The sequence below is a fragment of the Periplaneta americana genome, chromosome 13 (assembly GCF_040183065.1).
Source record: "Periplaneta americana isolate PAMFEO1 chromosome 13, P.americana_PAMFEO1_priV1, whole genome shotgun sequence".
NCBI classification, from domain to species: domain Eukaryota; kingdom Metazoa; phylum Arthropoda; class Insecta; order Blattodea; family Blattidae; genus Periplaneta; species Periplaneta americana.
In genome coordinates this window covers 61,977,662-61,991,984 of record NC_091129.1, presented here as the reverse complement: position 1 = coordinate 61,991,984, position 14,323 = coordinate 61,977,662, and the positions used below count along the sequence as shown (strand labels likewise).

At 36.2% G+C, this 14,323-nt stretch overlaps 1 protein-coding gene across 4 annotated transcripts in view; it reads right to left on the bottom strand.

Annotated features, from left to right (window-relative positions):
• LOC138711999 (probable G-protein coupled receptor No18) overlaps positions 1-14,323 on the bottom strand; it is a 1,860,709-nt gene that overhangs the window by 55,189 nt on the left and 1,791,197 nt on the right. For all 4 annotated transcript variants that reach the window (XM_069843351.1, XM_069843353.1, XM_069843352.1 and 1 more), the window contains one exon: positions 13,416-13,551. In XM_069843351.1, the coding sequence (XP_069699452.1) occupies positions 13,416-13,541 (126 nt within the window). In that variant the 5' untranslated portion in view covers positions 13,542-13,551. The remainder of the gene's footprint in view (positions 1-13,415; positions 13,552-14,323) is intronic.

Below are 14,323 nucleotides of genomic sequence, written 5' to 3'. Positions count from 1 at the left end.
TCATAAGATCATTCTAACAATGCTTTCGCTGAAATGGTAGGTGCAGCACCAAATATACTATAGTCTTCGTCAGGTTTTTAAGAACAAAAATAATAACTTAACCTTACAAGTTTCATAAAAGTTCTACTAGTAGTTAATTTGCAATTTTAACTTGGAAACTGTTTTTAAATCTGTCACATAGCAGCTTTCGTAATTGAGCAACTGATTGAGTAGAAAAAAACTGTCGCTAGATGACAGCTCCTAACGGTCAGTGAAGTCCTTGTGGACACACACGCACGCACGCACGCACGCACACATTCTGAGCAAAAAATGTCATATAAACATTTGTCCTAATCGCAATATTTTCGAAGCTACATTAATTTGAAGTTGTTAGTAAAATACCTTTTTTTTTTTTTTTTTTTACGGGTAAAAAAATATTACAAATAGAGAACGAACTATTGAGAAGCGTCATTTCTTTAATTGGCTAGTGTTCTGAAGCTAAAATTGTGTTGTTAATTGCTTTGTACAGATTTTAGTTTTCAACTTTTAACTAAAAATTACATCATTCTTACGCACTTATCACAAAAATTGTTACAAATCACACGACTTTAGAAACTTGAGTTCTTTACAGTTTAATTATGCATCCTAATGTACAGTATTAAATAATTTACAAGAGTGGGGTGGTTTGTAACAATTGTTGTGATAAATGCGTAAGAAAATGTAATTTTGTCGTTAAAAATCGAGGAAAAAATCTGTACGAAGCAACTATGGAATTCACAACACATTTTTAGGTTCAGAATACTAGCCAATTAAAGAAGTTATACTCCTGAAAATAGTTCATTATTTATCTGTAATATTATTTTACCCTTAAAACTAAAGAATAATGGTATTTTACTAACAACTTCAAATTAGTGTAATTCTGAAAATATTGAGATTAGAACAAATGTTTATATGACATTTTTTACTCAGAATGTCTTCGGAAATAAACTCCGTAAAGGACGGTAAATCCTCGTGAATCACCCTATATATTGTTACATGTTTGACCATTGAATGAGAAGGCAGTATAAGCAGCCATCGGATGCATGGATGTGTTCGAGCAGGCGGTGATTAGGCCTACGTAGTACAAAATTTCAATGGTCACCGCTAGGAGCACTGATTTACAGCATTGTTGCCATTACTTATCTAATGCCCTAGTGCATAAAAATGCGCATAAATGAAATAATATAGGCCTAAATATAACTGCAAAATAAATATTACTGAACAGACCTAATTAAACTAAAATGACTAAGGCACGGTCTTCATTGCCCGTGTTCATAAGTTACCTGCGCTTGGACAGTGTGGTGTATGTGTGTGATGGGAGGGGAAGATACGGACGTTCCCTCCGTTGTGCAGGTTCAGTGCGGTGAAGGACAAAGTTGCACCTTCTTTACATGACAGCGTTGTTGTAAATAAATGCATTGCAACACACCCTTAGAAATTTAATAACATTCTATTATTAATACAACAGTTTTCACTTATGATTCACCTATTGGTGCGTCCACAGTTCCATTACAATAAAGAACAATACATTTCCGTAAAGTATCGAAAGAAAAACCTCTTCGCCTACCACTTAGAAACATTTTGAACTGAGAAAATGTGCGTTCCACATCGCAAGACATGAGTGGTGCGAAACGAAAATATGAGCTGTATACGTATCATCTGAGGGCTCGCCATTAACCGACAAAATATCTCTTATTTCACACATTGCTGAAAATCCACTGTTCTTTTTCAACACGGTCCCAAATTTCGGCTTAACCGGTTCCAAACTTGGATGTGGTTTTGCTTCACACAGACTTTGGTACAAATGTTCTACGAGTCGGAGGCCACTGTACATTTCGAGGGTTGACGATTCTAGTTGTTTTATTGTTGTGGGAACATCTTTGTAAACATCTTTTATATACAACAGATACCCATATTTTATTATTTGCGACAGATTTCCTAATGCTGTTGATGGCATAATCATAGCACGGCGATAAATATCTTTTGCGTAGAGTTGACTCGCATGGAACGTTTCGCCCAGTATATTTCTGCAGAAATGATTTGAAAGTAGCATTTTGTAACTTGTGTACATACCATCATATTGCAGAGGTCGTTACAAAACTCTCTCTGAGTAGGCTTATATGAATTTGAATTCGATGGTGTATTATGTCTGCCAAACAGCGTTATACTTTTTTATGTTGTTTAGACTTACAGTGCTTTTGGATGAGAAATTTTCTGTCGCCTTTAAACTGTATAGGCCTATGGCATACTTTGCAAAATATATTTACTAATTGTATAGTGAAATAATCGCGGCCAAATTCCTCCACATATTGTAAAAACTTCTGTTTCTTTACATCTGACATTACTGGCACTCTTGTTTACAATTCTGCACGGTCTACACGTGCCCCACCGACTGCTGTACGTATTGAGAATGCGTCGAGACGCTGACCCATCGCGAGTGATGTGGACGTGACGTCAGACACTCGGTATAGCCCTTGTGCAGACAACTTGTATCGCGGCAGCAGGCACTGAAAAGGCAACGAGGTCCGCGCTTTAAAAATGACATATGAAAAAGTAGGAGGGACAATTTGATCCCGAGACTTCAAGCATAGGTCTACTACGTATTCTGTGACGTTTGCTACTCAGATTTGCTGATGAAGTATCAGCAGTAACTGATATCTATACTAAAAGCCAGGTTATGAACCGACTAAACAGGAAGTAGTTGGCAGGGCGAGAGGAAAGTGCGGGTTAGAGGGGTAGCCTGTGCAGTGATGACACATTGAGTGTGCGGGTTTGGAGGGGAGAAGAAGAACGGAGCTTTTCATTGGACCTCACGTGAAAATGTCGTCTGCTAACGAAAATCTGGCAACGGAATCACGGAGACAGTGTAACCAAACTTCCCAGTTCATTTGCAGTACCACGTGCATTACGAGTCGCATTTCGTACCAGCGTCATTAGCTCGTGCTTTCTTAAAAACAATAATTTTAATTACTAATATTGTGGATAGTGTTATCGAGAACTATATACAGTAGTTATTTTAAACATATCGGTGACAAACGCTGAACACGCTTTGAATCTCGCGCCACTATGTGGCAATAGAGCTCAGAAAGAGAGCAACAGAATGTTGCTTCCGGTTTAGTCGGTTCATAACCTGGCTTTTAGTATAGTCAAGGAATCCAACGATGTTCCCATTTAAATAACTTTCTGGGTGGGGATTTTATTGTCTGTCTGCGCTTTAGTTTAGACTTGTTAGAATCTAATCTTCATATTTCAAAACTTGGTTTATGTAGTAATTACAATATCGCGTTTCCTTTTCATGACCTCTCATTTTCCGAAATAGTTTTGGCATTAGTAGAGCATCCTAAAGAATAACATATTCTTCATCTAACGATATAAAATCTGAAGTTAATGAGGAAGGCGAAGTTGAAAATGATAATTCAATTTCTTTTACACATAAGTAGGCTATCCTTGTATGTCACAGAAACTTAGATTAACTCGTTTTTACTGTAAGTCCATCTGGAATAGTTCTGAGATATTGAATCTTAAAGTTCCTGGCTCACGCTTAGCAACCTTTACCTTCCATAGGAAATGCTGCCCTCTGTGGAGTAACAAATGAGTTATGGACTTTGTTTGTTATGGCAATGAATAAATCTAAGTTTTCTTCATCCGAGATTGTATTAATCCACAAACTGATCACTGGTGGACTTGGTCCACTTTGGTTGTGAGCCCCTCATATGTAGTACAGTGCGTATACTAACTGGCTCCGCAGGAGAAGGGCAAGCAGAACGCGGAGACTCGAGGAGTTGTGTTGGTATCGAGCAGGTGGAATCAATAACCTTGGCCGCATTGAATGATGGAGGGTGGGAGGGAGCGAGAGAGGAGATGTAATATTCCTACGTGTTCAAACCAGGTGCTACACAGTACCAACTTTACATCGCTGCCGGGTCGAATACTACCGCTTGCTTCACTGCGGAGCCAGTTAGTATACGCACTCTATAAAGAAAACATTGAGATATTGAAACTATAATAGTTGAGTAAATAAACTGTAGACTGCACTATTAAATATTATCAGTTATACTTTACGAAACAGTAATGTAGTGACGCTGCATAACAGTATTTGTTCGAATCATAGGCTACTAACAGTCAAGTAACTACAGAATGCAGACACAGTTACCAGTTGAAAAAATGATAACTGTGAATATATCAGCTTTTATTTCGGAAACTCATTTTAAACATATCAGCATATTAAATTGTAGGTAATTTTCTATGTGGAGTCACAGATAAATGTCGTTCCAGAAACCGGGCACTAATGTTCCATATATTTTAACTTTGCTGTTCGTTGTCAAACACTTATTTTCCAGGTCACGTCGCAAAGCTATACAGATATCCCTGCGTCTCTGTAACTTAATATATGATTCCATTATACTCGTACATATTCTTACTCAACACAGATTTAAGAAAGACATCTCTTATATTAAATTATGTAAAGAGTGTATTTCCGCCAAATGACTTATCAATATTAAAACAATGTTTTGATACTGATAAATCATTTGACGGAAATACACTCTTTAAATAATTTGATTTTGTGCATTGACTTACCGGAACATAACATAATGATTTTGAAGATATCTTGCTCTATCATTTTTTCATTTAACTCTTGATATTTCTGTATATATTACAATTGATTTTTCTTTTTGAATATATTCATATAATATTCTTTCTAGATAAAGTAAATTTATATTGACGTCAGTGAACATTAACTCCAGTACACGCAATCATGACTGCGTCGTAACTAGAGAGCGTATTTTTAGTCAGAAATCACGAAGTTAAGTGAACATATTATACTGTAAACTGAAATGATATTGAAGAAGCAACAACCAATATGCAAAGACATTTAGTAGGCTTAAGAAACAGATGAAACGGTTCAAAATAAACTTAGAATGGTGTGAAACTGCGCACTGTTCATGCTCAAAAGTAGGCCCGAGTATAACTTATATGTATATTTTACAATACATACAATTTGCAGCAAATAATTGTAGGCCTACTGTTACAATATAATTCGCAATATAAATTCATTATTAAATTTATACTGAAGCTAACAAAAGTTTGTCTGTAGAATGAAATGTAAGTACCTCTACAACATCTACGACGAACCTTTTACCGGAATCTTTACTTTCGTATATTGATATTCAATTTTTTTTATCTACTATTGTATTCCTTATATTACCCTGCACGTTTTCATAGCAAGTTACTGAATATTATTTCCGCAAACTTGTTTATCGAGTTCTTTCCTATTGATGTAATCTTCCATGAATGTTGTAATATAAAGATTTTGCAGTTTTAAAAGGGAGTATCAGCAGGCACCAACACGTGACAGATATTGATCAAATTTCCAATTGATTGCTTGAAACTGATGACGTTGAGAGAATATTTTTTTCTTCTTTCGGTCTTAATTTAAGCTGGTCGTTGTGCTTTCTGGTATTGCAGTGCTACTGTACAAAGCGTCGTTTGCTTCTCTATCTCTAGTAACGCAGCCTAAGTACCTTACATAATATTTTTGTACTGTGAGAGTTAGCCTACTAATATTGTTTTCGGCATATTTAGACTAAATTTAATGCCATTTAAATTTGACTGTGACTAAGATGTTTATGTGCGGCGAAATATAAATAAACGACTTTTGTTCGATTGTAGTAGGTTATTTTACGACGCTTTATCAACAGCTTAGGTACTTTTGTTCGATGAACACTAAGTGACGACTTGTGTCTGGAAAGGGATTGTATTGTGACTAGTTTTCTCATCATTGACGTCATTGCTGTAGTCTTTATGTTAATATGATTCTGTGTTTTGAGTCTAAAATGTGCTCGCTAGTGATACTATAATCGCATTGAATGTATTTTCTACTTAATGTGTGGACAATTTGTTGATGTGTCTTCGTTTTTTCTACGACGATTTATCAATTGCTATGGTTATCTAGCGTCTGAATGAAATGAAATTAATAATGCCAGAAAATGAGTCCATCGCCGAAAGTCACCCAGCAGTTACTCTTATGGGTTGAAGGAAAACCCCAAAATATCTCAACCAGTAACTTGTTTCAACCAGGATTTGAACCCAGTCCCACTCGTTACACGGTCAGGCATGCTAACAGTTAATTCACAGCTGTGGACTCAATTTGTTGATATTTATGATAAGTTTATTCATCTCAAAACGGACTAAAACTGTCTAATAACAATATAAACTTGTATTCTCACTTTGAGGAAATATTCCATGTTTCGATTAGTAGATTGAAATATGTACCAATCCTATTTATGCGTATGGAATTACTGCGAATGACTCTGAGACGGAGACAAAAAGGATCAATGTTACGGAATTGCTATGCCTTTGCGAAAGTTGTCACGCCTGCTTGAGTCCTGCAGAACAGCGTGACATAGCGTCGCTATTTAAGTTAATTCAATTTAACACGCATCCAGTTAATTCAACATCCATGTCGAGGCAGTTCTGTTGTCTCTCTCATCAGCGGGTGGTAGGCGCCAATCCTATCCGCTGAAGTAACTTTGAATCCACGAACCGATCGGCTTTTGTTTTCGTACAAAACAAAAGCGAGCCATTTCCGTTTCTGGTATGGGTTGTTTATTTTTTACTGGATGTGCGCTACCAGTTTAAAATATTAAATTTTTTTCCAGTGTGTATGGTTTTACGAGAGAAAGGGGTGTTAGGGAAGTTAAAATAAAACTATATCGTTGGTACTAAATCCAGGGACTTTCCCAGAGGTGAAATTATGAGTTCCTCCATTGCATTGTTTTTCCTTTTTATAAACTTATATAATGATTAGACACTGAATTTATCGACACGAATACTCTGCTAGCTCGGGGAAATAATCGGAGAATGAATTTACGGTTGTAATTAATTAAACTGCAACATTATACCGTACACTTCCGGAAACAAAAACTAACCATTCCTGGTGAAGGAATCTTTGGACTTGAAGTACAGTTAACACCTAAGATTGCTTAATTTCCTTTCATTGTAATATTATTCTGTTCAGATGCATTGAAAGCTAACCAGATACGATATAATTATACAATTTTTGTAGACTTCTAAGCAACATTTGAACTGGAATAAGTTACAACGTTTAATATGGAAAACAGTTTTCAAAGCGGAACACTTATAAGAAAAATACACAGGCTACACCTTTAATGCTTTGTGATTGGTCAGTCAGCTAATGCTGGAAAGCTACACGACTGTGATGTGTCCGATCCCCACTAACAACTTTTACTTTTGCATCACAAATTACGGCAAGATGGTGCATTCAGAGAAGCCTTAACAGTTGGCACAATCGATTTTTCTGAGTGTTATATTACGCGGCAGTTGGGAAGATTATCCTGTAAGATCACTTATAATAGTAAAATTTTGGTGACAGTTACACTAACGAGCTATCGGAACCTTTAGATGTCTGTCAAATTTTGTTTTCGGTATTGTAGATATTAATTATGTATAGGCCTACACACGATTGTGTACTTTCGTATGTTTTAACCATCACCTGCTCGAAAGCGTCCATGCATCCGATGGTTAATTATACTGCTTGCTCATTCAATCAAACACTCTATTAGGTTCAATGGTAAAACATGTAACACGAACAGAAAAAAAATTGTCGCTAGATAGCAGCTCTTATCGACTAGTGGATATAGGTTCTATGCTTTATATTTGTAGTAGGCTATGTAAAGTAAATCCTTGGTGCTACAGCCCATGAAGGGCCAAGACAGACCAGCTGGCTGCTGGCCTCACGTCCACATGCCGAAGCAGAGGTGGACGATCATCCAACCAGAATGGAGGTATCGTGTGGTGAGCACGATGATTCCCCCAGCCGTTAGAGCTGGTTTGCGAAACCGGATTTTCGCTACCTATCGTAGCTCTCCAAGTGCATCACGAAGCTGGCTGGGCACCGGTCCCATACACTGGCCGAAATTTCATGAGAAAATTTCTTCCCCCATGAGGATTATATTTGTAGTATGTGATTAAAATATTACTTTGTTTCGCGATTCTTAATAGTTTCTTCTCCCTCTTCGTTTACCCATTATATTCTTTGCTCTTGAAAGAACAAGAAAAACGTAAAACTTTTTCTGTGTGGAACTTCCCTACATTACTAAGTTGATGTTTCATGAATTTACACAGAAGAGTTTCTGACACAAGTTTCTGATGGTTATTATTCTTAACACACTTCGGTAAGTCACATTGGCACAAAATAGACAGAATAACGTTTTTCTTTTTCATAGTTTGGAGCACACATACGGATGAACACAGTAGCCTATATTTGGTGACGCCACCTCCCATTTCAGCGAAAGTTAGAATGGTCTTATGAGCAGGCAGTATAAGCAGTCACTGGATGCATGGATGCGTTCGAGGAGGCGGTTGTTTTAACATTTTTTTTTTTTTTTTACAATCCTAGAGGTCAAACATAATTTTACGGTGATCAGGTTATGTATACTAATATATTTTTTACTTTACATTAAAAGTATTAACAACTTATACAAAACAGTTGTTTGAACGCTTTACAATAAAAATCTGTTACATATTGAAACAGACCTATACATGTTTCGAGTGTGTTGCCTCATTCTCGGTACGTCTAAAAAAAAAAAATATATATATATATATATAATAAAAAATGAATGAATGAATGAATGAATAAATAAATAAATAAATAAATAAATAAAATAAATATACTGAATCTGTTGCGTTTGTAAATATGACTGAATATTTTAATTAATCAACGTAAGATAATATGAAAATGAGACAAGTACAATAATTAACATGAGCTTACCAAGGCCAGGTTAGAAAATGAACTACAACGGGATTGTGTTGCGTCCATGGGTGCTAGAAGGCGACCTAATATTACGTCTAGTTACGCGATGATTTTTATAATAGCTATAGGCCTAAATGTAGTAGTAAAAATATGTATATACATCTCAACCAGAATATTTCTCTTGTTGTGACGCTATAAATCGTGAAAAATTGACCTAATTCTGGCACTGATGCCAGAAAAGGCCACCTAGCAACTAGTATTCCATGACATCATCACCGCCTTCACAACATAATTTTATACAGCGTACCTGTAAGAAAGAGCTTTAAAACAACAACAAAATAACATTGTCTTAGAAACGGTTACTCAGCACCATGCAATATATTACGTCATATCCAGTACTCCGTAGCTAATGAGAAAGGCTTCGACACGAATCGGAGTCACGTGGTTATCATGGTCCAGTCATGGCCATGTTGACAATCGTCTAATATAAATACATGTTCAAAGTTATAAAAAACAAAGGAATTGCTATTTTGAACTCACGTTAAATATGCATTTATATAAAGTTGTTCAGTTATATGACTAAGAATCTGATGTCGTGCCGTAGCCTGTCTTTCTCGTTAGCCACGCAGTACTCATGTCTCTACTACGACATAACATTACATTTTGTAAATTTATATTTTTTTTTACATATTTTAATGTAAGAATAGCATGAAAGTTGTATGTAACACGGGTATAATCTTCATTATAAACACTCGTGAAAATTAATTCACTCTAACATAATTACCAGGATTATACACTAGTTACATAAATTACTATTTCGTTAAGGTTTTGTGGGTTAAGTAATTTATCCTTGTCAATTTCTATTCATTCTATAATTTTTTCCTTATTGGGAAGACAAAATAAAATTACTATAAAATTTATAATAGGGTGCTGTAGAATTCATTTCAGTTCCAATGTGATACTGAAGAATGAGAGTTTTGAATCATCATTTTTACGGCAAGAAACAGAAGTTACTCAGCAACAACGGAATAAACAAAATGTCGTTTACTGTACAACAACGAGCGAAATGTGTCTTGTGGTTTTCTAAATTTGAAAGTGTAAGGTCTGTTCAACGGCTGTTTCAACGAGACTATGGTGTTCGGAGGGCTCCGAATTACAAGTCGGTAATGTTATGGTTTCGCACGTTTGAAGGAACTGGGTCTGTTAAAATGCTACATACTGGTGGCTGTAAGCGTGTTCCTGAAACCGAAGCTGCTACTATGAGAGCAAGTCCCAAGAAAAGGCTCAGATGGCTGTCTGCAGAGATGGCTGTCATATACCACATATCAACGTATCGTTAGAAAATACCTAAAACCCCAGATCACATATAGATTGCTCATTTCTATGTTAAAATCGGTTGCACTTTGAAGAGAACAACCGCCAGGATCGCCTGTTCACCGTAAACGAACACGAGATGGCAGTACAGTCGCTAATGCAATTCAAATGGGAGTTATGACGTGACTCCTTATGTAACAACTAGATGGCAGCATAGTAAACATGACAAAAGTTGTTAACGTCAAAGCCTATAACGCATAGCAATCGGGTGTGTAAGATCTAGACTAAAATTCTACCCCTACCGAATGCAACGTGTTCAGGCACTACGTGAGGTTGATCACCAGCAACGCTTCACATTTACATCCATTGTGTGCTTCTTGAATGGATGTCAATGGGCGAGTGAATATCCATAATGTAATCATATGGGGACGTGAAAATCTATAAGCATCATATGAACTGGAACGGGCTAGTACTAAAGCACAGTCTAGTATATACAGTCGCGAAGCTCAATACGTAGTAAATATACAAACATTAGATAGTTGCTCACCACTAGGATCGCTAATATCGCCTCATTACAGGCAATGCAAAATAGTACCGTCACAGTCTATTGTTTCTAGCACCCTCAAAACTCAAGCTTCGTGACTGTATATAGTAGCTAAAGTTAATGTTTGGTGCGCGGTAAGTCGCTATAATCTGTATGGGCCGTTTATCTTCGCAGAGGGAACATAACGACTTCATCGAGTAGCACAGCCTCCTTAATGGTTTTTTATCTAAAGAACGTAGACCAAACGCTTTAAACTCGTGATTTTTATATACACATCAAAAAAAGTTTTGCATAATGACGAATAGTACGGAAAATAAACACACAGGGCCATATTCATAGACATTTTTAGCATGGGCTTCCGGTGGATGATCGGCGAACTAACGTTTTTCGTATTCATAAACCACTGTTAGCGATATGATGTGATATGAATCCTGTATAAATAATCACTCGATAGCCGGGGCTAGTTTAGCACGCTCGTAGCCCGGGCTAGCGAAATGTCTATGCATAGCACCCTTAGCCTTTTATTGGCTCCTACAATGCCATTCATGATCTTGAAAAGTGTATCGTTTTTAAACACCCACGTGCTCGTCCGCTGTTTTGCGACCAATCACTTCCCGGTGACATGAGCTGTCTACTCTTCCTCTGTACACGAACATTTTATGAGAGGAACTCTTACATTTCTGAAACGAACAACCTGGTGCGTGAAGCTACAGTGTGACATCACTAACAAAAGAAGACTAGACTTGAAGGCTGTAAGTACTGATAATAATTCAGAATTAAGTTTATTTTCTAAAAAAAAAAACTTATTTATTTCCCAGGGAGAATGCCAGTAATAAAGGATTAGAGTCCCACTGTAATTAATTTAGTTTCTAGTTCTCCAAATGAATGGTGCAGGGGATATGCTACATGACGTACAGTGGGAATAAAGCTGAATATGCCTGTATCCAGCCGGTAACTCACAGTATTATCGTCAGTACAATAACGGATGAAAGTGAGGTTAATAATGTAAGTTAAGTAATGTGTGAAAGGTAAAGAGAAATAAAGGGAGAAAATGCGAATATAGAGACAGAAAACAAAACACTGAATAAAAACATTCAACTTTAAGGCAGGTAACTTGTGAACCTAAACTATTATTGTCATTCTTCCGCAAAGTTTAAGTCTATATAATAAAAGGAAATTAATATACTTCTAATAACGTCTCATAAGAAACAACATTCTCCTGTTGATAGGCCTATATAGACTTTTAAAGAAATGTATTGTGACTTTTCATCTTTTCTTATTTAACAAAATTGTTATTGCTTTTAATACACAGGATGCTAAAATATTATTAGAACAGTTTTGTAAGGCAGTTATATGAAGCGTGCTGCAATAGTATATTGCGACACAAGCGTCATAATAGAGTTATTACAGTAACGAGGAAAAGTCTGGGGGGGGGGGGAAACGAGACGAAGTCGAGTTTCATCTATTTCCGGGACTCTGCAATGCGTTTACCACATGTGTTTAACACTGTTTTTAGACGATCGTCATTTGATTTAATTAAAATGAACAATTACATTAATAATACTATGTTTTAACTTTGTATATTGAACAGAAATGTAAAATCTTAATTTTATTTATCATCATCATCATCATCATCATCATCATCATCATCATCATCATCATCATCATCATCATCATCATCATCATCATCATCATCATCATCATCATCATCAATTCACGGGTTAAGCCGTTAAGGCTCATTCCAGTCTCATAGTTTTCAGTTAAAGAGTTGTGTCCTTCGCTTTTTTGGCCTGCCAATACTTCTCTTATCCATTGGTTTATAATCTAATCACTTTTGCTATACGATATTCAGGCATTCTTTCATGTTGAAAGTGATTTTTCTTGTTTGTATAGCAACCAGGCAACTTGTGTATTGTTAGCTTACGAGATATGTGAACAGCATCGGTAAGTATAGTGAGGATCACGTAAGAGCAGTTCCTAAAAGTCTAATTTAGCCGTCTCTTCAATGTTGCCAACTACAGTAATACCAGATATCACCAACGAGGTTAAATCACAATGCTAATTACTGAAATAATAATAATAATAATAATAATAATAATAATAATAATAATAATAATAATAATAATAATAATAATAATAATAATATAATAGTGTTAACAATAACAATGTCTTGCTTATTTACCACATCTCATCTTTATGTTGCGAGGTGTTTCCTAACAGGTTCAATAATTTATTTATGAAATAGTATATTTTCCTTCTGGATTTCTCGCATATTATGTTGGTAATTAGAATTAGTATGAAATTTATTTTGTCAGGCAACATGAAATTTATTGTTTTGACTAAAGAGTTTACAATTCATGAGAACTAACCTAAAAATGTATTTACTTACTTACATTTCCATCAGTTTGCTTCACTGTAAACCGAAATCATTGCTGCCAATATAACAGTTAGAAGATAACTGCCAGTTGTAGTATTTGTCAGTACCCGAAATTCGAAACAAATTTGGTAAAAGAAAATTCAACCTGAGAGCTAGAAAATCACTACAATCCACTAGCATATTTAGTAATAGTGGAAAAATGGTTAGGTTTCACCCTTAGGGTATTAAGTAAGCTGATCCGGAGCATACGGCAAAAGAATATGATTGTCTAAAAACAAATATGTGCTTGCACTATTTTTGAATGAATAAAAACGTATTAACAAAAAATTGTTTTCCTGAGTTTTCCATTCAGAGCCTTATTTTTTATCGGGTGTTAAAGAGGCACTTACCACGGTGACCGCTATGAGGATGCACAGCAGGGCGGCCAGACACAAGTTGTGCCACGTCAACGGCTCGACAGCTGCCTTCTCCGTGTCGTTTGCGTTGATGCTGGGGGTCGTCACATCGTTCTCCATCCGGCATCTCCTGCAAGCAGACACAGAGTACTCAGTTATCGTCTCACGACTTAATTAGTTCATATTTATCACATTCATCTAGCTTCAAGGATTGAACTCTTTGTTCAGTAACATCTCACTCTTGTGGAAATTTTCAACCAGTGCTCGACATCCAAAATCTGCACAGAACTTCTCATCAGTATCATACAAATAAAGGGTGATTTCGCTAGTCGAAAACTGTTCCATAGTAGCAATGCTCATAAGGGCTCTTTTACACTAAGCGATGGATCGGTGCATCTTTTCGTAGAAAAATATTCGATATTTAAAATTTGACACAAGGACTGCAGCCGGCGAGATTGTCAATTATCTCCTGCAGTTGCTCACTACTATAAGCAAGAATGGGCGCGAAGAATTATTGTTTTAAACGGAAGATTTCATGGCAGACGACTCTCCATCAGAGTTACCAATTTATTGGTGGGTAAGTACCAGATTTTCGGTTAATGTGATGTTGTATGAACAAACTTTGCTTATGCAACACCTTTATGATTGTGAAGCATGAAAAATATCAAGTAATAAGGAGACAGACACAAACTTTGACAAACAGATGTTTGAAGCGAATATTAAAAATCAGAATGCCAGATGACATACCAAATAAGGTACTGTGAACAAGAACTACACAACCTCAACAGTAAAACCAATGTACAAAAAGGGAGACAAAATCTACTAATGCCAATTATAGATCATTATTAACAATATTTTCAAAAGTGTTTGAGGAAGTTATATATAATAGATTGTACAGTGGG